General features: G+C 42.8%; 1 protein-coding gene across 1 annotated transcript; it reads right to left on the bottom strand.

The window, feature by feature from the left end:
* Positions 1-11,363: 11,363 nt before the first annotated feature.
* On the bottom strand, positions 11,364-17,608 carry RASSF10 (Ras association domain family member 10). The gene is made up of 2 exons (XM_070763099.1): positions 13,048-17,608; positions 11,364-11,881 (listed from the first exon to the last, which is right to left on the bottom strand). The coding sequence occupies exon 1, from the start codon at positions 17,260-17,262 to the stop codon at positions 15,754-15,756; it is 1,509 nt and encodes a 502-aa protein (XP_070619200.1). The 5' UTR covers positions 17,263-17,608; the 3' UTR covers positions 11,364-11,881; positions 13,048-15,753.
* Between the last annotated feature and the right edge of the window lie 4,512 nt (positions 17,609-22,120).

Consider the following 22,120-nt stretch of genomic DNA (forward strand, 5'->3'; position numbering starts at 1 on the left):
TATTATTATTATTATTATTATTAATATTTCACCGATTTTCAGCAATTTCTTTGCTTCTGCACTTGCGTGGAAGCAAAAAAATGCCAAAAATTGGCTAATTGGCCCGTACTGGGAACAATCCACTACTGGTCATGTCATAGTGCAACATGGGTTGAGGAAAACAAAGAACACACAGAGAATCATTTAGAACTCCTGAGAACAAAACAAAAATGGTTTAGGCAGGCATCTGTTATGGTTATCTTCCTCCTGTAGGAATTTAGCACCTACCCCTTCCAGAGGAATAAAATATTTTAGGAAATATTAAAAAGGCAGAATGTTATATAGAATATCCCTGGTTGAGAAATGGAGAAACATGGTTTTAGGCAGAAAAAAATACTCACTCTTAGTAGCCCCAACTTTGTCAACGGACTATCAAAACCTGAGCCCAGATCACTTATTTCCCATCCCCACCCCATCAATGGGCAGTCTATACTCCATAACAAAGATAGGATTAGCCCTCGGCCCATTTCATCACATGGCACCTGGGAAGATTGCATCAACCAGCACTCAAACTACCAGGGACACAGACAGAGCCTACGGAGTTGCCCCTGCATGGCCCCCTGGGAGTCTGACAGCCAATTGGAGTGTCTTGCACAGGAGCAGGAGGCAACTTTGGCCTATGGTGGAAATGCTCCAATTCTTCCAGTCAATAGTCACTAACCTACATTATTTTAAATATATATATATAACAAAGGAGAAGCTGTTTTGTTGTTCATTCATGAATCAGGGAAACGAGAACTTAAAAAAAAACAAACTTATTGACAAAACAGTCAAATATAAGGTTTGTTAACTAAGTGAAATTTACAAGAATTCTGCCAGTTTCACCTTCTAGCTCAAATGATGGGGGGGGGGGGATGGTAAAACTCTGATACTTATATACTTTATATATTTTAAAAGTATTCCAGGAGGGTTGATAAAGACAATTTACTAATTGTCATATAAATCAACCAGCCAGCCAGCCAACAAACAAACAAACAAATAAACAAACATGGTGTAGATAGAACACCAAACCTAAACAAAGAGAAAGGTTGAGATCTAGAAAAGGATCTTAAATTAGCTTCATGAGATCGAGTCCTTAGGCATGAAAGCTTGCTCGGTGTCTTTAGCTCCACTAATCTCATGGGATTGTTGTTATGGGGATAACAGGAAGAGAAAGGAGTATTAGGTATTTTCATTGTCTTTACTTCCTTGTAAAAGTGCAAAGGTGGGACAAAAAAATCCAATTAATAAATACAGTACATTTCCAGGTGTCTTATACATAGAATATACTGTACGTAGCTGTGGGCTACAATGCAAACAAGAGCTAAATTCCATTAAAATAGAACATATATAGTTCAGGTTCGAATTGTGGAGTCCTTGGGGCTCTATAAGCTTGGTTGTTTGCTTGCAGACATTTCATTACCTTGCAAGGTAATATCATCAGTTCTAGAAGGAAGTGTGGTTTGTTTTGCCAGTTTTATTGAGGGTGTGATAGTTCCTAGATTTGGATATTGTTTTCTATTTGCTTGATTGTTTTTCCTGGTGTCAATCTCTGCTGGGAAGGAAATGGTTGGGTCTTTTTGTATCCTTCTTAGCATTTTCCCCTCTCAAATTAATATGGTTTGTTTCTATGTTGTGTACTGATGGTTGATTTGTCTCATTGCCAAGCTTCCAGGAATTCCCAAGCAGTCTTGGATTTAACTTGGTCTAGATATTCACTGCTTTCCATTTGACTCTGTCCGTGTGAATTTTCACTATATCTACCGATAGTTATTTGGTGTTCATGGGTGCACTCTGATAATTTTCTGCCTGTCTGTCCTAGCTACAGTATGGCTGTTACAATCTTTGCACTGTATATTATAGATGACTCTTGTTTTTCCTTCTTGTGTTGCTGGATCTTTTGTTTTGGTCCAGAAATGTTGATATAAACAAAAATCAAATATTCCATCTGATGTTCCTGGTTTAAATAAATCTGTCCTTGGGACATTAAGATCACCAATAAAAGAGTTATTGCCAAAGGGGCAATCCAAGGTATGTATGTCCAATTGTCTCTCCTTTATCTCCTTTATCTTTTCTTCCTTTCATATATCTTCTCCTCTATTTTTATATCTTTTCTTCTATCCTTTTCTTTATATATATTACTACATATCTATTCTCTTCAATATGTATTGTGTATTAGACAAATAAATAAATAATAATAAATAATAAATAATAAAGTCCCTTTAGAATGGCTGGCTTGTTTTTCTTCCCAATGATGCAACTTCAATGGATGAAGATTTGTTTATTAATTTGCTGCTTGATGGTATGGGAATATAAAGGAGCTACTTGGGAAATTATGACTAGAGATAGACCTGATTACCATTACTACTATAATAATAGCAGGTGGAAATGATAGGGACTACACTCTGTCATTACCGAGAACAGAGGGCAAGGGTAGGAGAAGGAGTGGCAGAACTTAAGGGCAGAGTCAAAAGAAGAATCAGCCTAGAGCAGTGATGGCGAACCTTTTTTCCCATGGGTGCCAAAAGTGCACATGTGCACACTATTGCATATGTGTGAGTGCCCACACCAATAATTCAATGCTTGGGGAGAGTGAAAATAGCCACCTCCTCCCCCTGGAGGCCCTCTGGAGGCCAGAAATGGCCCATTTCCCAACTTCTGGTGGGTCTGGTAGGCCTGTTTTTTGCCCTCCCCAGGCTCTAGAGGCTTCCTTGGAGTCTAGGGAGGCCCTCTATAAATGAAAACACCCTCTCATAGCCTCTGTGTGAGCCGAAAATCAACTGGGTGGCATGCACATGCATATTGGAGCTAAGCTTGTGTGCCAGCAGATATGGCTCTGCGTGCCACCTGTGGCACCCGTGCCATAGGTTCACCATCACTGGCCTAGAGTCTCTATGTAGCCACAAATGGACCAAGTCCACCACCCCACTTGAATTCCATTGACAGGCATGGGGGAATTGAAACATCTCCCCCTTGCCCATGTTGTTTTGGTGTATGATTGTTTGTGTGCTTGTTTTTTATATATATTGGGGTTGCTTTTATGATTTTTTTAACCTAAAACTGTAATTAGATTGGTAAATATTAGATTTGTCACTATGTACTGTTTTTGCCATTGTTGTGAGCCGCCCCGAGTTTGCGGAGAGGGGCGGCATATAAATCCAATAAATCTAATCTAATCTAATCTAATCTAATTCCATTGACCCTTAATTAGTACCAAATTAGTGATAAGTTGAACCATTCATTCAGTAGATTCCCAATGTGTGGTCCTGATCTTTCATGCCAGAAGCAGACCAGTGATTGGCCTCTCTTCCTTCCTTTGGTTGAAAATTAACCAAAGGCGTTGACAACAACAGCCTGAAGATTCTGCTCATTAATGCTACATCAATTAAACATGCTCTTCTTTCATTGTCTCCTTGATTTACCAGGAAGATGAGAGTAATGAAGTAGATGGAGAACAGATTAGAATACAAATAAAAGAATTCTTCAAACGTTTTTTCAGCTCCACTTAAGATCATATTCCATAGCAGTGGAAGCAACAAAGAAGCCCTACAATCTGTCTCCCCTGGGTCTATGACAAATGGCTGAGCAATGGTTTTGGAAGAGGAGAGACTCATTAGGAACAATTCTCATTATTTGTTGTAGAATAGAATAGAATAGAATAGAGTAGAATTCTTTATTGGGAATGACCTTGGGAGACAGCCACAGTTAGGGCAATGGTTGGATAAAAGACAACTTAAACCACAGAAGCAACTTGTTTTTCGCTTCTCCACATGTGCTGAAGCTGCTTTTTGTTTCTATGCATTCACAGAAGCTGGAGTTTTAGCATGGTGCATGCACACACCTACGCAGCACGTCAGGAAGTGAACCGGCAGCGAGGTAAGCCAGAACCCACCCCTGGTAAACTGGTTTCACACCCAGAAAGAAACACAAGTGGCTCTTCCTGTAGTGTCATCCAAAGCTCTCTTCCTTCCCTAGAACTGACTCTTAAATAGGCCTTGCAACTTGAAAGGGCCAATCCAGCAGGAATCTGACTGCCTGCATGGAACACCAATGCATCTTCACATCAAAGTGGAACATCTATTTGCATATAATGTACTTTTGAACTACTATGTGGGCAGAAGCTGAGGCAAGTGATGGAAGCTCATTCAACATGCAATGTTACCAGTAGGACCCAAACTACTGGAGCAGGAACCATGAGCTGCTATGATCACTCTGATCAATTTGCCTAGTTTGCCTAATCACTCTGATCAATAGTAGATTTCCCCTTGAAGATACATTGGCTGCCTACAAGAGAGGAATTTTCCTGCAGCTCCAAAGCTATATATAGAATATGTTCCCGGAAGAGTTATGTTTGGCTTCAATTTTCCCAGAAGTTGGTAAAAGCATAACTCCCCAAGTTTTAATATGTTTAATTTTTAATTTAATTTAATTTATGATTTGTATCTGTATTCTGGTTATATTGATTTTTTTTAAATAGTAAACTGGCTTGATTATCAAACAAATAAGAAAGTAGATTAATAAATAAATTCACCTTCTCCTATCATGAAAAATAAGCAGACTGACTAGATCCTTTGTTTCTAGTATATTTTCTTTAATGTAATAAGTCATTGTGAGATAGGAGAAGAATATTCTTTGTCAGCTTTTGTGTTGAGCCAAACTTTCTATTCTCTTTCATATGGCTCTGGAATTCAACAAAGAAAGAAAAGCTGAGAAAGACAATAATCATGGTTTAGCATGAAGAGCTCTTTTATCTTTTCTGCCTGCTTTTTTGATACTGTGAGACCACTATGCCTGCACATAAATTGTGAGCTTGAATTGCCAAGTTTTATCCTCACCCTTGCAAAAATCAGGCTAAAATTGTCAACTAGACAAGATGGACATTTGGCCAGAAGATTCCTTGTGGCCATTTTCAGAAATGCTATGCAGAAAGAGAAAGACAACTTCTAATTATTTCCATGCCAAAGAAGTCTTTGTTTGTGTATACAATAGCACTTACAGTTATATAATGCTTCACGGTGCTTTGCAGCCCTCTCTAAGCAGTTTACAGAGTCAGCATATTGCCCCCAACAATCTGGGTCCTCATTTTACGAACCTTGGAAGGATGAAAGGATGAATCAACTTTGAGCCAGTCAGGATTAAACTGCTGGCAGTCGGCAGAATTAGCCTGCAATACCACTGCGCCACCACAGCTCTTTAAAAGTATAGAATGATAAGGAGTATCGAGTGATAAGAAAAGTAGTTAATTTATCTAAAGAATGTGTATGATGTGTGAAATGGAATAACTCAAATGTGAGGACTAAATGGATACCACTGATATGAATGTATGGAAGTGTCCTTTGTTAGGTTTATATAATCCTTTTTAAAAAATCCTCAGATTACAACTCTATACACATTTTTAAAGCATGCTTAATGTTAATATTCATCTTCTTGGAGCAGGGGTAAGCAAAGTTGACTCTTCTATGATTTGTGGACTTCAACTCCCAGAATTCCTGAGCCAATCATGCTAGCTCAGGAATTCTGGGAGTTGAAGTCCACATGTCATAGAAGAACCAACTTTGCCTTGGAGCATAAATCACTTATTTTTCTTGCCCTCCCCCATTCTGCTTTGCTTCCAAAGATGCTGTTGCAATCAATTGCATCTTCAGAAGCAAAGCAAATAATAGTTTATGGGAGAACATGATGCCAGAATAAGGCATTGGCAAATGCTTTTCCAGCAAAATAAAGTGTCATTGTGGTTGACATTTAAAAAAAAAACTATGTAAGAATATAATGAATTCACTTTTAAAAAAAACAGACTGCAGTTCAGGGTGCTCCTTGGCCCTTAGCCATCACCACATGTATGAGTGACAGCTGTGATGATGGCTAAATTTGCACATCTACATCTAGTGTGATTTATGGTCCACTTATGTCATTATCCATGATTAGGTAGTTACATCCCATTTTGACAATTGCAATGTGTTCTACATGGAACTCCCCTGGAAAAATATCTGAAAACTACACTTTCTGCAAAATGCATCAGTCAAGTTAAAAATCTATAAAATGCATCACTTTTTCCCGAGCTTTTAATTATTAAAGTTATGGCTAGCCTTAATGTTCATGTATTATTTGTAACTGCATGCACTTTAATCATTTTAGCCATCTTCAATATCGAGTAGGAAATGGATCGTAAATTGAATGTATAAATACATCTTCAATCATGTTTTGTAGGAGTAAAAGCAGTTCAATGTAGTGGTTGAGGCTGCAGGCTAAAAAGCAGGAGGCTCTGAGTTCTTGTCCTGCTTTAAGCACAAAGGAGCTAGTCACTTTCAGCCCTAGGAAAGAGGCAATGGCAAACCAGAGGTTCTTGCTATGAGAATAAGCAATGCTGACTTGAAGGTATGCACATGCATTCACACACAAACACACACACAAGTATCTACTACCAATTGAGATGGAATCAGAATTATGCATTCACACACAAACACACACACAAGTATCTACTACCAATTGAGATGGAATCAGAATTATGACCTGCACATTGTCATCCAAATAAACTAAAAATATTCTTCTTCCATGTCTAGATCAACAGTGTGAAACTGGCAGGCCACAGGCCAGATGCATCATGCACAGGCCACACCAACCCCAGCTCTGCAAAGGGAAAAGAAACCATTGTGATACTACATCATAGGATGGGACATGGTGAGTTAGACACCCTTGGTCTAGGTCAGTAATGGCAAACCTATGGCACAGGTGACACACGGAGCCATATCTGCTGGCACGTGAGCCGTTGCCCTAGCTCAGCTCCAACATGCATGTGTTTGCTGGCCAGCTGATTTTTGGCTCAAAACGCCCTCTGGGAGGGTGTTTTTGGCTTCCAGAGAGCCTCCAGGAGGGTGGGGGAGGGCATTTTTACGCTCCCCAGCTCCAGGGAAGCCTTTGGAACCTGGGGAAGGCGAAATATGAGCCTACTGGGTGCACCACGAGTTGGGAAACAGGCCATTTCTGGCCTTCAGAGGGCCTCTGGGGGGGACTGATTTCACTCTCCCCTGGCATTGAATTATGGGTGTGGGCACTTGTGTATGTGCAATACACTAGCCCACGCATACTCTTTCGGCACCTGAAGGAAAAAAGGTTGGCCATCACTGGTCTAGGTCAAACTTCAAACTGCAGAATGAAGCCACTTTCTTGGGCTTGTCATTAGCCAAAAATAAATAATTATTTATTCATGTTTATGGTAGTAGCTGACATATCAGCAGATGGGCCAGGCTCTCTGTCTCTCCACATTCGCACAGTGTCTTGTTATCTGCCAAAAGCCTCCATGTGAAGGTACTGGTTTTACACTTAGGCAGCCCAACTTGCAACATATTTGGGGTATGCCAGGTAGATAATAAAGGAATTTATGTATGTACGTATGTATGTATGTATGTATGTATGTATGTATGTATGTATGTATTTATGTATGTATGTATTTATTTATTTGATTTCTATGCTGCCCTTCTCCTCAGACTCAAAAATGGGGGAGGGGAACCCCAACAGATCTTACCTGTCCATCATGCTGTAATGGTCACACTCACATCACTCATCAAAACAATCTACTGGCGTTTCCAAGGAAGCATAAGGCAAGTCCATATCTTCATTATTTCTGTTATTCAGTCCTTTAACAGAAGAAGAATGCAGAAACTTTTCATTCAGGTTCTTGGAATAAAAAGAATGCAACATCCAAGGTGCCTTGACGTTCTTCCTTGTTACCCTGAAATGAGCACCAGCTCTTTTGCAACAAGGCATTGCAGCAGTTGGAGTGGATGAAATGAAACAATGCAGATAGGAGCCCATGGAAAAGTGGGGAAGAGAGGGAGGGAATAGGATCTGGAAGGCGTATGTATTATATATTGAGGTTTGAATTGAATGAACCTGTTTACTCCAAGGCCCGCTTTGCGAAGTGCTGATTGGTTGAACCAGTCAGCAGCCTTCTATTTAAAGAGAAAGCTTCCCAGGTAGTTCCTTTGCTGAATCTATGACTTCTACAATAAAGAGCTGTTAGTTACTTCTGTCTCCGAGTCTCTTCGGTACCAGAACTTAACAGGATGAGTCAAGGCCACTGCCAATGGAAAAGCAGACTCCGCACAAGTTCTCCATGGCCAAAATGTTGCAAAGAAGGCACCAGCTTTGCTCTGGTTTCTTTAGTGGAAGCAGAGAGATGGGGGAAATACCTCAGCAACTCTATCCTCACAGCAGCAGATTTCATACTGATCTCACGCCTCCTAGTCCAGAGTTCAGAGTGCGAGAAATGCTATGAGGTTTTAATCAAGAGACACAAAAGAAACCCAGGATTTCAGCACAAGACAGACTCCCAGCATCAATCTGCTAAGCAACTGTATTTAATGGGGCTGCTTTTACTTCTATTAGACACATTTTATCATTATGTTCAATTAATTTCATCTGTTGTTCTTCTAGATATCATTAACTTTTTCATCCCCTTTCTGTGGTGGGGGAGCATTATATGAAATGACTAAATTAAAAGATGCTTTAGTCTTTTCAAAGACCTAATTCAATGAATGCACAACCTTTCTAATAATACTTGCACTGAAACAAACGTCCCCAGAACCTGCCATGTACAAACTGCTTATTTGATTTTGTTTATTTCAAAGCAGATCATGCTACGCATAAGAGAATATCTAAAATCAGGCTTAACATTCTTGGCGGAACCATATTGTGCTCGAGCGAGATCTCACGCACTTCTCCCAGATCACTTTCAAAAGTCATTTCAGCCCTGGTAAATCCATTGTTTGCAAGCTCAATGAAATTGTAGAGCCTGACACTTTAATGAATCCAAACAATCTCTAATGGAACGTTTAGATTAAGGTGTTGATGAAACAGCATGAAATCATTTTGTAACATTTGGTTAGATGGGTGCCGTGAAGTCTGGCTTGACCATTTGCAGCCTTATGGAGAGGTACCCATCATCTCAGCCTGTCCCTACTGACCACCTGTAGCTCTTCCAAGTGCTTATCAACTCTCTTTCCCTCCCCCCTTTTGAAATTTCTCTTAGCCTTTCCAAATATCTTTAGTTCGTCATCACACTCACATACCATGCTCAAAATATGCATGTTTGTTTGCTGATCATGAGTTCTTAAGCCTTGATTACATTCAACTAACAGGTTGCCTTTGCATAGTTGCTCCTGTTCCTTAGATTGATTTTGCATTCTCTTGTTTTCTAGATTAAGTCTCAAGGGCAACACCTACTTGCTTTAATTTTAATTTAACCTATGTACCTCACAGTAACCTGTCTCTTCCATAACCTGTGCTTGAAAGAGTCCTTGCGCCCATGATCATTTCTGTGCTAGACCCAATTCCAGCATTGTGCATCTGGTGACATCCATGTGTTCAAGTCAAGGCAACTACACATATACATCAACTGTGTGTCTGGTCACTTAGCAACCATTTGACGTTACAACAGCCTCTCCCCAAAACATACCTACAACCTGGTTCCGAAGTTCCAAGAGCTGCCCACTCCCCATGGACATTTGACAGTACATTTCAGGTGTTAATTCATTCAGTATATATCAGTAATGACTAACCTTATTTCCCCTCAGGTGAAGGAAGTGCACATGTGCGCATGTGTGTGCCCACATCCATAATGCAATGCCTCCCGCATACCCCAGCCTCCTGTGCATACACACATGATCCACCCCATGCTGCCACCCCCAAGCATGCATGCACAACCTCCTGCACCTCATTTTGGGCCTAGCAGGCTTCCCTGAAGCCTCCAGAGGCAGGAATGAGCCATTTCCGGACTTCTGGGAAGCCTGTTTTTCACCCTCCCAGAGCCTTTGCATGAGCCCTGGCATCTAAAACAGGTCACCTGGAGACTCCTGGGAGGAGAGGGATGATGTGGGTGGGGCCAGCCCAAAACCAGCTGACTGGCGCACATGGGCAGTTGAGGTGGCCTAGGGCAATGGCTAGCGTGCCCACAGACATGGCTCCATGTGCCACAGGTTTGCTATCATGGGTATATATAGTACATTTCAGATGTTCAGAAATTGGCCTGGATTTACAGTGGCCCCTTGACTTTCGTGGGGGATATGTTCCAACACCACCCACGAAAGTCCCTCCCTTCCTTCCTCCCCCTCCATTCCTGTTTTTACTTACCCCCAGAACCTGCAGGGACAATGGGGCAGCAAGTTGGGGGCTTTGCTGCGCTAGCTGCTGGCGTCTCCCATGGTGGCGGCGGTAGCACCGGTGCTCAGGGGAAGGGCAGGGGAAGGGGAAGTTCAAGGCAAGAGGGATCCAGGCTAGGACTCGAAGCTGGGATTCCAGGATGGTCAGCTGGGAGGTCAAACGCTACCACTAAGGGAGATGGCTTAGGTGGGTGATGGAAGAAGAGGCGGCAGCGGCGGGTGGCAGTAAGCGATGGTGGCAGAAAAAGAGGCTCCGAGAATTAAAGGGATCAGGAGGCTGGGTGGAAATGGAGCTTTTATTTAAAGAAGCAGGATGACTGAGATGAGGGGGAAGGAGGAGAGTTAAAACGCACAGTATTGTACATTGGGAGGGCGTGGGTAGATGCTCAAAAAAACCACAGAGTATTTTTTTATTAATATTTTTTGAAAACACGTGGTATAGCCTTTTCGCAAAAGTCGGACCCTCGAAAGTCAAGGGACTACTGTATAGTTGTTTGCAGCATCTCATGATCATGCAAACAAAGAATGTTCTGCCCAAACTAACCCTATCATTGTGTGGTGTTTTCCCAATAGTTTAAAATTCTGCCCAACTTTTGCATTTCTGTCACCTTTTATCAGTATACAGTTTTTCCCTCGATTTTCGCGGGGGATGCGTTCCCCGACCGCCCGCGAAAGTCGAATTTCCGCGAAGTAGAGATGCGGAAGTAAATACACTATTTTTGGGTATGAACAGTATCACAAGCCTTCCCTTAACACTTTAAACCCCGAAAGTGCAATTTCCCATTCCCTTAGCAACCATTTAGATCATTACTCACCATGTTTATTTATTAAAGTTTATTAAAAAAAATATTTATTAAAGTCAGATGAAAGTTTGGCGATGACATATGACGTCATCAGGCAGGAAAAACCGTGGTATAGGAAAAAACCCGCAAAGTATTTTTTAATTAATATTTTTGAAAAACCGTGGTATAGACTTTTCGTGAAGTTCGAACCCGCGAAAATCGAGGGAACACTGTAATGCTTTTTATGAGTGCTGTATTTAGCCTCTTTCGGTTCTGTCATCCCCCATTGCCTCTATAGTAAATGTATATACGCGTAGCACTGATGCCAATGGAATATCCATTCATTCCAATTAGTAATTTACATCAATATCTGGTTAATTGGTGTACAAATGACAGATCAATTCTCTGTGAAAAATAGGTCTTTTTTATTCCATAAATAATCCAGTGTTATTGCAAATGAGGTTTTGATTTTCTCAAATCTGTGTTCTTTCAACAGTAGGAATAGCTTCTTACCATCAGGTTCAGTATAGAAAATATACAGTACATTTTTAGCAAATGTTCAGGACCAAAGGATGATTAGCATTGCATACATGTAAAACGTTTATCTGGCAGTTAATAACCAGGCTTATTTGTGAAACAGGAATGCACAGGATGAGACTGTCACGTAAGAAATTAAATGTTAAATTTTGAGTGGAAAAACTAAAATGGCTACCTTAAAAGTAATTTCTTGTAGCGCATCTTGGCCAGTGAAGTGTATTTGCACTTTCCCCCTCCTGATTTGAAATATAAAATCCTCCCTTCCCCTAAATACTGGTTGCTTTTAGATGAAGTTTGTTTTGCATAAATCACCTTGTTTTGCATAAATCACCTTGCACCCCATTCAGGGAATTTCTCCCAGATAATGTGATTCATTTAATAACTGGCCTGTACAGTGGAACCCCGACATAAGAGCTGCTCTACTTAAGAGCAACTCGAGATAAGAGCTGGGAGGGGAGAGATATTTTTGTTCTACTTACAAGCCCAAATTCGAGATACAAGCGCCAAGGAGCTGTCTCCTGAAGCCAAACGCTAACTTCCGCGTTCGGCTTCAGGAGACAGCTGCGAAGCGGCGCGCGTGTTTTAAAAGGTTGCAGCCGGCCTGGGGGGCTTGGGGGGGGTTCTTGCAGCTTTCTTTCTTGCTCTTTTTCTTTCTCTCTTTTACCTTCCCTTCCTCTATTTCTTCTTTTCTTTCTCCTTCCCACCTTCTTCCCTCCCTCCCTCCCTTCACTCATTCCTCTCTTACTCTCCCCTTTCATAAGTTTCCTTGCTTCCTTCCTCTGTTCCTGTCCCTTCCCCCTTTCTTTCTTTCTTTCTTTCTTTCTTGCTCTTTTTCTTTCTCTCTTTTACCTTCCCTTCCTCTATTTCTTCTTTTCTTTCTCCTTCCCACCTTCTTCCCTCCCTCCCTCCCTTCACTCATTCCTCTCTTACTCTCCCCTTTCATAAGTTTCCTTGCTTCCTTCCTCTGTTCCTGTCCCTTCCCCCTTTCTTTCTTTCTTTCTTTCTTGCTCTTTTTCTTTCTCTCTTTTACCTTCCCTTCCTCTATTTCTTCTTTTCTTTCTCCTTCCCACCTTCTTCCCTCCCTCCCTCCCTTCACTCATTCCTCTCTTACTCTCCCCTTTCATAAGTTTCCTTGCTTCCTTCCTCTGTTCCTGTCCCTTCCCTCTTTCCTTCCTTCCTTCCCACCCTCCGTCCATTCATTCACCCATTCCTCTCTTGATCGCTTAAAGCCGGTCCCTGGTGCAAAAAGGGTTGGGGACCTCTGTCCTACAGGATTGGGTGGCAGAGAAGTTGAACATATGTAAATTTAAAAGTTTAAGAAAGTTTACAAGTTAAGTGAAAGAAACTTCATTATTCATTTATATGTACATGTACATTTCTTCATTAAAAACATGTCTTTCTGCATAATTTAGACTAACTTTGTGAGTTTTTTGAGGGCTGGAACCAATTAAAATTATTTACATTAATTCCTATGGGGAAAAGTCGTTCGAGATAAGAGCTGCTCGACTTAAGAGCCCAGGTCCGGAACGAATTAAACTCGTATCTCGAGGTACCACTGTATTCTATTTTTAAATAACTGACCCATAAAGACATAGAAGAAGAAAATAGCAGTGCAATTATACAATAGATGAACGAAAGATTTTGCCTGAGAAAGGCAAATTGATAGGATACTGATGACACACACTTTCATCTTTTGCCAAGACTGGTTACTACGGATTTATTTGCTGTCCTATACACAGCCAATCTTTATTTCCACAAGGAGCTCAATATGCAATGACATCCCATTAAATTTACTTCAAACTATCCATTCTGCTCCTCTTTTACAATGCTCTCAACACACTTTTAAAAGCAGAATGGAAAAACAATTTATGCCAAATTTCTTCTCATGCTCAGCTGAACTAAAACTGCCCTACTGTTCACAAGGAAGATAATCTGAGAAACAAAGCAACAAAAAATAGTATGTGCCACTTTTAGCTTCCAATTATTTAGTTCTGCTTAGAAGTAAATCCATAGTATGGATTTACAGTGTCATTTGTTCAGTCAAATTCTTTTAGGGTCTGAAATTAAATGACTGTTTAAAAAAAGTTAAATGGTACCAGTGTTTCCCTGAAAATAATACTGTCTTATATTTTTTTTGAACCCTGAAATAAGCGTTTGGCCTTATTGCCATTCACTCAAAAACCCAATTGAGCTTATTATCAGTCTCATTTTGGGGGAAACAGGATAGTCTTGAGATGGTGGTGTGTGTGTGTGTTTGTGTGCACACAGGAGAAAGGGTTAATTTGCTCTTGTTGCTTCACATTCCTTCCGCCTCCATCATTCATTCCTTTCTTTGCCAAATTTGACATTTTAAAATGGGGTAGGAGTTTAAATGGTCTGAAAGTCTTATTTCCTTTTGAAAGTGTAACAAAATATATAGACATATAAGTTTGGGAAATGTAGCCCTTTGGATTAGTCTTCTAGACACCAAAACTTTGCTCAAAACTAGCAACAAAACAAGGCACTGGAGCTGGCTTTGTAGAATGGCTCTTACTTAATGCTGACTTCAGCACAATTAGACAGATTCAATCTTACTCGCAACATACGGCATACTGCTTCTATAAATCTGCAAATCAAGCATGCTAGAAGCATTAAAGCACATGTCACTTTTAAAGTTTCAGTGCAATGTAATTACAATATAAAGTCTCACTCAGCCAGCATTCTCTCCTGCAGGTTCACACTGTTAATGGCTTGTGAGCAAATTAACTTGGGTCTCCTGCATTTTGTTCCCCATTTTCTAAGGAACACAACCAAACAAGCATAACTGCTATGATTCCTATTTACTTCCTATGATTCATTGTTAGCATTTAAATAACCCTGCCCACCTCCCCACAAAAACCTGGATTATATCCCATGAACACCTGTGCATAAGAATTTTTTTGCATCTGAGACATAAATTTGTTACTTAGACAGTTGTTGGAATCTATTCCAAACCCGCTGACAGCAGGCATTCCCGAGTACAAGTTTTTAATCATCCTGATTCTTGCCACTGTGTCTTCAATTTATATGTTTCATTTTGATCAGAGGCTCAAAATACCGTAATCCTTGCAGAGCAAATTACAGCTCAGTTTTATTAGACAGATGTCTTTCTACTAGGAAAGGACCAAAGAGTTAGAAAATTCCTGAATTAGAAAGCAAACTAATGAATAACACTTCTAAAGCACAGTCTTGTATTTGCACTTATGAATGTAAGGGTTAAAAAGCCATTCAAAAATAAATATCTCAGATGTAAAGGAACTAGAAAAAAATCCAGAAATTCAGAGATTTGCCAACAATCCTTTTAAAAAAAATACCTTGCAGTTAAAGAGTGAGAAAGCAAGAGCAAAATCTGCCATTCTTGACTAGTTTCAGCAAGTTTCAGTGTCAAACCCTCAATGTAGATGTTGGGTGCTTTGTTTTATATACACAATACCATATACTTTTCCCCAACCCTATTTGGTCAGACTTAAATATTTAAAACGGCAGCTTTTCTTCATTTGAGAAGTTTGAAATAAACAAAACAAGGAATATGTGTGTGTGTGTGTGTGTGTGTGTGTATATATATATTTAAATTATGGAGAAAACTAGCTCATTGTTCGTTTGTACAAAATATATATTTCACAGGATTTAATGATTTTAACAGAAACAAACCACCAACCTTAGGTTGGATCCTGCATTATTATTACAATGTACTGTATTGCGATGCACTGGGATCAGAAACGGGAGGCAAAGCAGGACTTCTTAATCCAAGCATTTTTGCGGCAAGGAAACTTGGGCGCCGAAGGGAGGAAAACACAACTTTGCAGTCCCTGAGATGAAGTGAAGGGAGGAAGGGAGGGGGAGAGAGGGGGAGGGGGGGAGGGGGAGACAGAGGAGGGAGGGAGACAGAGGGAGAGGAAAGAGGGAGGGAGAGTGAGAGGGAGGAAGGGAAGGAGAGAAAGAGAGGAGGGAGGGAGGGAAGGGAGAGAGAGAAAGAAGGAAAGAGGGAGGGAGAGTAAGCGAGAGGAGCGAAGGAAGGAGAGTGAGGGAGAGAGTGAAAGAGGGAGGGGGAGAGAGAGGGAAGGAAGGAGGGAGGGAGAGAGGAGAGGGAGGGAGAGAGAGAAGGAATGAGAGGAAGGGAGAGTGAAAGGGAAGGAGGGAGAGAGAAAAAGAATGAGGGAGGGAGAGAGAGGGAAGGAAAGAGAGAGAGAGAAGGAGAGACGGGGGGAGAGTGAAGGAGGGAGGGAGGCAGGAGGAAACTGCTACACGAGGGATTCGCACACGGGCACCGAGTCCGAGTCCTGGCTGTTCATGGAGCTCAAACCCGTGTCGGAATCCTCATCTTCCGGATCCTCGCGGTCTTTACTCAAACTCCGGGCTGCTTCCTCCCCCCAGTCTCCCGCGGTTATGGGGACCGAGGCGGGCAGCTCGTCGCCCGTGTTGAAAGGGAGGCCCCGCCGCTCGTCCTCGTCCGCCACCGCTGTCTCCTCCTCCTCCTCCTCTCCCTCCCCTCCCTCCACGTGTAAAGACTCCAAGGAATCGAGCAGGCGCTGGAGTTCGCGCTCTTTCTCGGCCCATTCGCGCTGCGTCAATTCCAGGTCCGACTTGACGGCGTCCAAGTCCGTGTTGAGGCGCAGGCCGATGTAGAGGCTGGTGCTCAGCTGCGTCTTGATGCGCTCCTGCTCCACGTGGAGCTCCCCCCCGCCGCCGCCGCTGAGCTCGGTGGTGTTGCAGTCCGTCTCGGAGAGGCTGGCGCTGGAGCCCTTGGCGGCGGCCAGTTCTTCCCGGCGCCGCCTCATCCAGCGCTCGTTGAGCTCCTCCTGGATCTCGCCGGCCAAGTGCTCGATCAGCTCCTCCTGGCGGCGCCGCTGCTCCTGCACCCGGGCCACCTGCTCGCACTGCCAGGCGAAGTCCTCCAATGCCTCGCCGCCGGCCGGCGCCTCCTCCAACTCCCCCGCCGTCGTCTCCCCCGCGGGAGACTTGAGGTCCTGCTCCCCGGCGGGGGGCTCCGGCTCTTCCCCGATCAAGTAAGTGTCCTGCACGTAGTTGACCCCGTGGCGCTTCATGCGGTCGAAGTGAATCCGGGCCTCGTAGCGGTCGATCTCTCGATCCAGGTCGCGGAGGCGCTTGAGCTGCTGCCGGATGGTGTGGTCCTGCGAGAGGACCAAGTGCACCAAGGTCTCCATCCTCTCGCCCGCGGGGGCTTCTTTGGCCGGCGGCTCCTCGAGCTGCGGCTGGCCCTTCCTCTTGTTGAGCTTGGCCAGCTTGCGGAAGGCTTTCCTCACCACGCGCCTCTGCCGCTCCTGGCTCAGAGTCAGGCTGGCCCGGGCCGTCACCCCCAAGCCGCGGCATCCCGGGCTATCCCGGCTGGGCACCACCCGGGCCTCGGCGCTCCTGGGTCCGGTGTTGGGCAACGAGGCCTCGCTGCGCACCAGCACGAAGCGCACGTTCTCCTGCTCGTCGCCCCAGGCGGCCCAGAGCCTGAGGATCTTGGTTTTGTTGGGCAGGATCCTCTCGAAGCCCCGCCACTTCTCCACGATGCAGTAAGATTGCGGGAGCCCCGACAGCATCCCGCCGCCGCACTCTTGCAGCGAGGCCGCCGGCTGTTGCTGCTGGTGCTGCTGCTGTAGGCGCCGCCTGCGCCGCTGCTTGCTCTCCTCCAAAAGGACGCGCACCACATCCGAGCAAGTGGTGCGCTTGGTCAGGCCCGAGATCAACTTCTCCTCCTGGCAAATCCACACCGAGATCTTCTTCTTGGCTTCCGGCTCCATCGGGGCGCGGGAAGCCTCGGCGACCGGGGAAGGACGAGGCGGGGAAGCGCCCGTTGCTACTCGGCGGGATCCCCCATAAGGGAGCGCTTCAGCGGAGCCGCACTGTGGCCAGGCATGGCTGCGACCCTGCCGCTTCCTCTGCGCGCCTAACGTTGCGGATCGCTCCCGCTCTCGGCTCTGCTGCTCCTTCTCAGCTCCGGGTGGCTGGTTTATTTTCTTTCTTTTTCCCCGCCGACGGGATCCCGGAGGAACTCCAACAGCTCCGCCTCCTTGAAATTGCTACTGTTGCCGCGACGCGCCTTCCCTCCTCCGGCACCTTCCCTCCTTGCCACTGCTGGGTCTCCGCACTCCGCTACCGGGTTTTCTTCTCCCGTCACGTGATTCCCCACCCCACCCCCGGCGCCCCGCTTTTCCAGAAACTCCGAGCTTTGGTTGAAAGGCTTCTCTTTCGGGGATTTGAATCTTCAGAGTAAGAGATGGCTGCGTGTTGTGAGTTATGTTTGGATCTGTGCGGAAGAAATAAGTTGCCTTTCCCCCGCCCCCCTCTCTTTTGTCTGTCTGTCTGTCTTTCTATCTATCTATCTATCTATCTATCTATCTATCTATCTATCTATCTATCTATTTATCTAACTATTAAACAAACAAATAAATAAATATAAAAACTTACAATATCAAAAGTAAAAAGCAGAAAACATAATAATGTTTAGACTGTTAGTTTTAATTTAAAAATCGGATTTAGGATATTTTTGTATTGTTCTTTATACCCTGTGAGCCACCCCAAGTCCTCGGAGAGGGACAGCATATGAATCAAATAAAATAAGTAAGTAAATAAAATAATAATGATGATAAGGAGAAGCAGAAGGAGAAGAAGAGGGGGAGGGAGAAGGGAAGGGAAAGAAGCAGCCTTAGAAAAGCATGCATACACACTCTTTCCTGTGCTCCGAAAACCTTGTTTCACTTCCTGACCTTTTCTTTCCAATCTCTTCTTTTCTTCCATTTTTCTTATGCTTTAGTCTTCTTTGGAACTGGATAAAGTCTTCTTTAAGAAAAGACTTATTTTTGGAGTCCTGTATAGAGCAGAAGTCTTCAAACTTGGGCAACTTTTAAGACACGGGGGACTCCCAGAGTTCTCCCAGAATTCATAGAGATAGTTTGAGAATTCTGGGATTTTGAAGTCCACTTAAAAGTTGCCAGGTTTTGAAGATCCCCTAGTATAGATTCTCATCTCTCTCTAAATGCATTTAGACTTAGTGCTTATTACATACAGCCTCTCTAAGAGGTTTACAGAATCACCATATTGCCCCCAACAATCTGGGTCCTCATTTTACCCACCTCGGAAGGATGGAAGGCTGAGTCAACTTTAAGCTGGTGGTGAGATTTGAACTGATGAACTACAGCTAGCAGTTAGCTGAAGTAGCCTGCAGTCTAACCACTGCGCCATCCCGGCTTTTTAAAAGGATAGGAAGCACTACACAGCCAGCTGTACAATTTCACATAAAGGATTACAAAAAGTCCTTGCAGTGGTCCTTTCTAATGGGTTTTGGAGCCTCTTGGGAGAAGATGCTTCTATCCAATTTGTTTGTTTGTTTGTTTGTTTGTTTGTTTGTCTGTCTGTCTGTCTGTCTATCTATCTATCTATCTATCTATCTATCTATCTATCTATCCATCCATTTAGACTTATATGCCACCTAGCGGGTGGCTCGCAGCCAAATAGACATAAAATGTAATATAAAACTCTATAAAAACAGTATAAAACAATTTAAAGCCCACAATTAAAAACCAAAACAGCTAAACAAAAATCATGCATGTCTTTCTTGGTCGGATCTTGATGGGGTGCCATCTGATCAATGACCCCAGGCCTGTTATTTTCCACACACCTCCCCTCACACCTCCCCCCCAAAAACAAACCTTTTTTGGGGGGGGGAATGTTTCAAAGGAAGCAACCAAAATCCTGTCCAAATTTCTTTCAATTGAATAGAATCCCCCACCCTGTAATTAAAGAAAAAAAACCTTTTCGCATGCCAAAGCATTTCGCAGATCATATGCACAGTGAACTGTAAACCTTACTAAGCATTATTAAAATCTGTGGATGCTGCCAGGATTCAAAGAGAAAATTTGCCATGTATTTCAATAGCAGAAGAATGAACAGACAATAAGTCTCTACCCAGAAATGAAACATAAAACACACATTAATCCAATTGCCAGGAAGTGAATTCTACTCAGAATAACCGGGTTTCGTCCCATCTGGGCATATGTAAAAATATGCCCAGATGGGACGAAACCCGGTTATTCTGAGTAGAATTCACTTCCTGGCAATTGGATTACTGTGTGTTTTATGTTTCATTTCTGGAAAATAAATATGAAAAATGAGCTGTCTTTTTGCCTTGTGTGACAAACATTTCTAGTCACTGAGAATGTTGCTTTGTTTTTTTATGGTATTTATTTACTTAAAACATTTGTGGAACCTCCTACCTTAGAGCTGGGATTACAGTAAAAAACAATGTATGCGACAATAAAAGACCAAGCATAGCCACACTTCCCTTATGCAACTGCCAATGCTTTTTCCCCTACTATGACCACACCAAATTCAAACCATTGGGGGCGGGAACCAGATCTTAACCTGCTCTCTGTGATACCTTAGAGTGGGAGAGCATTCCATAGGGCAGCAATATTTTAGCAATGGAAAAAAACATGATTCTGGTGACTGGCAAGATTGCAGTGTTTAATGCATCCTACGTACCATCCCTATCTACTCTGGTGAGATAGGCAGATAGCCTCGGGGATAGGCGATCCCACAGATTATGGTTTTTATTTTCCCATAAAGAAGTTGCTGATTAATAACAACAAAGTTTCACTGACATTTACCATGACCTGGTTAAAAGTCTTACAAAAGGCAAAAAATGAGAATAGGAAGAAAGGAGATGAAAAGAAAGGGAAGGGAAGGGAAAAGAAAACAGGCGGAGAAGGAAGGAAGGAGAGAGGGAGGGATGCATTGCACAGATCATTACTCTTTTTGCTGCCAGACAAATTCTCAGTGTTTGGTGCCCAAAGCAAAGAACATTAAGAGTTGAGCTGGAGATGCGCAAATTACAAAGTGCCAAGTTCAAACGGTTTGCCTTTCAAGAGTAATGGTTCATGCTGATTTATGAGCTTGTGTAAAAGTGGACTGAGGATGAAATTGGGCAGATTTGCTTGCTTCAGAAATGGACAGGTGCATCATTTCAAAATGTCAAATCTACAAAATGTCAGTCTTACTGAAACAAAGAAATACATCCCTTAGATTGCTTCTGTTTCTGTTTCTGTTCTTCTGTTTCTGTTCTTCAAAATCCTAATTTAGATTGTTTTAAACTCTCTAGGATTCAGGGAGCATTTGTGCAAAGGAACACTGATTAAAACATTCTGCAATAGCCATATACATGTTTATGGGTTTAAAATACCCATATACTGTCTTCCACAGCTTTCATAGAGGGCAGCTTACAAAACATATTCTAGAGTCAAAATTAAATCTAGGCAAAATGATCCAATTTAGAAACATATTTTTAAAATGGCAGCAGCTACAGTCCTTGATATAGAATATAGCCGAAGTGTGCCACTCAAATCAAGATGAAACAAAAGGGATTTCTTTGGTGAGATAGTTGATTCATCATTGAAAAGAACATAATGATATTGATAGTGGCCCCAACAATCTGGCTCCTCATTTTACCCACCTTGGAAGGGTGGAAAGCTGAGTCAACCTTGAGCCGATCAGAATTGAACTGCTGGCAGTCGGCAGAATTAGCCTGCAGTACTGCCTTCTAACCACTGCACCAGTGATGGGCCCTACAGGTACGGTCAGATACGCAGAACCAGTAGAAAAATTTTGATTATTTTTTTTCTTTTTTGCCCTCCTGGGCTCTGGGTATGTTTTTCCTATCATAGTAAATGAAGTTGAATGTGTTTAATTTTAGAAGAACTGTGTGTATTTGCGTGTGTACATACACATATAGTTTATATAGTAGATGTATATTTTTGGGTGCCTGTATGTAATATGTATGCACACATATGACATATATACATAGAATTATATAGTATATTTTGGATGTTCAGTAATAGCCGCCCCGAGTCTTCGGAGAGGGGCGGCATACAAATCTAATAAATTATTATTATTATTATTATTAATAGTAAATAGATAGGGAAATTATATCTTTTTGAGGCAAGGAAAGGCCAGGCAACTCTAACCTAAACCCTTGACATCACGGACGTCACGTTGTCCATCTTTAAGCCAGTCACATGACCTTTAAGCCACACACCCCAGTCACATGATCGTCAAGCCACTCCCACCTGGTTAAATGGCTGGCAAGTCACCCACAAAATAAGCTGCGTCCACAGTGTGGTAGTAAAAACCTTTTTTAGCCCTTCACTGCACTGCACCATCATGGCTCTTAACCAAAAAAAAAAAAAAATCTCTTCTAAATAAGTAGGGAAGGGAGAAAAATCCAGATCCAGTTTCATCCAGGTGCATGTTGGGCCTGACGAGTCACTTTGAGGCCTTTATCTCCTCTCCTCTGCAAAAGTTAAGTGCAGCATCCGCTGAAAGACTGCCCATCCCTAGCGAAACCATTCTCTCATTTCAGCATGTTAGGAAGGGGTGTACATGAATCTGCCTATGCCAAGGAGCTCCTTTCGCCACCTCTGCAGTCTTGAGATAATAACCTCCCAGGAGAAGATTCCTAAACGCCTGAACAAGCTCTTCCCTACGAACACCCTCCCTATTATCAAGCATCCCTCTGATCACAATGTTTTCACTTGGAGTGATGTCAATCCCATGTCACAAGCTACATCAGATCCATGCTATGCCGTGTTGCCACCGGTGCCAGTA

Source organism: Erythrolamprus reginae, chromosome 1 (assembly GCF_031021105.1).
Source record: "Erythrolamprus reginae isolate rEryReg1 chromosome 1, rEryReg1.hap1, whole genome shotgun sequence".
Classification (NCBI taxonomy): domain Eukaryota; kingdom Metazoa; phylum Chordata; class Lepidosauria; order Squamata; family Dipsadidae; genus Erythrolamprus; species Erythrolamprus reginae.

Coding starts and splice junctions, on each gene's coding strand:
- RASSF10 (XM_070763099.1), bottom strand. CDS start 17,262: ATGGAGCCGGAAGCCAAGAAGAAGATCTCGGTGTGGATTTGCCAGGAG.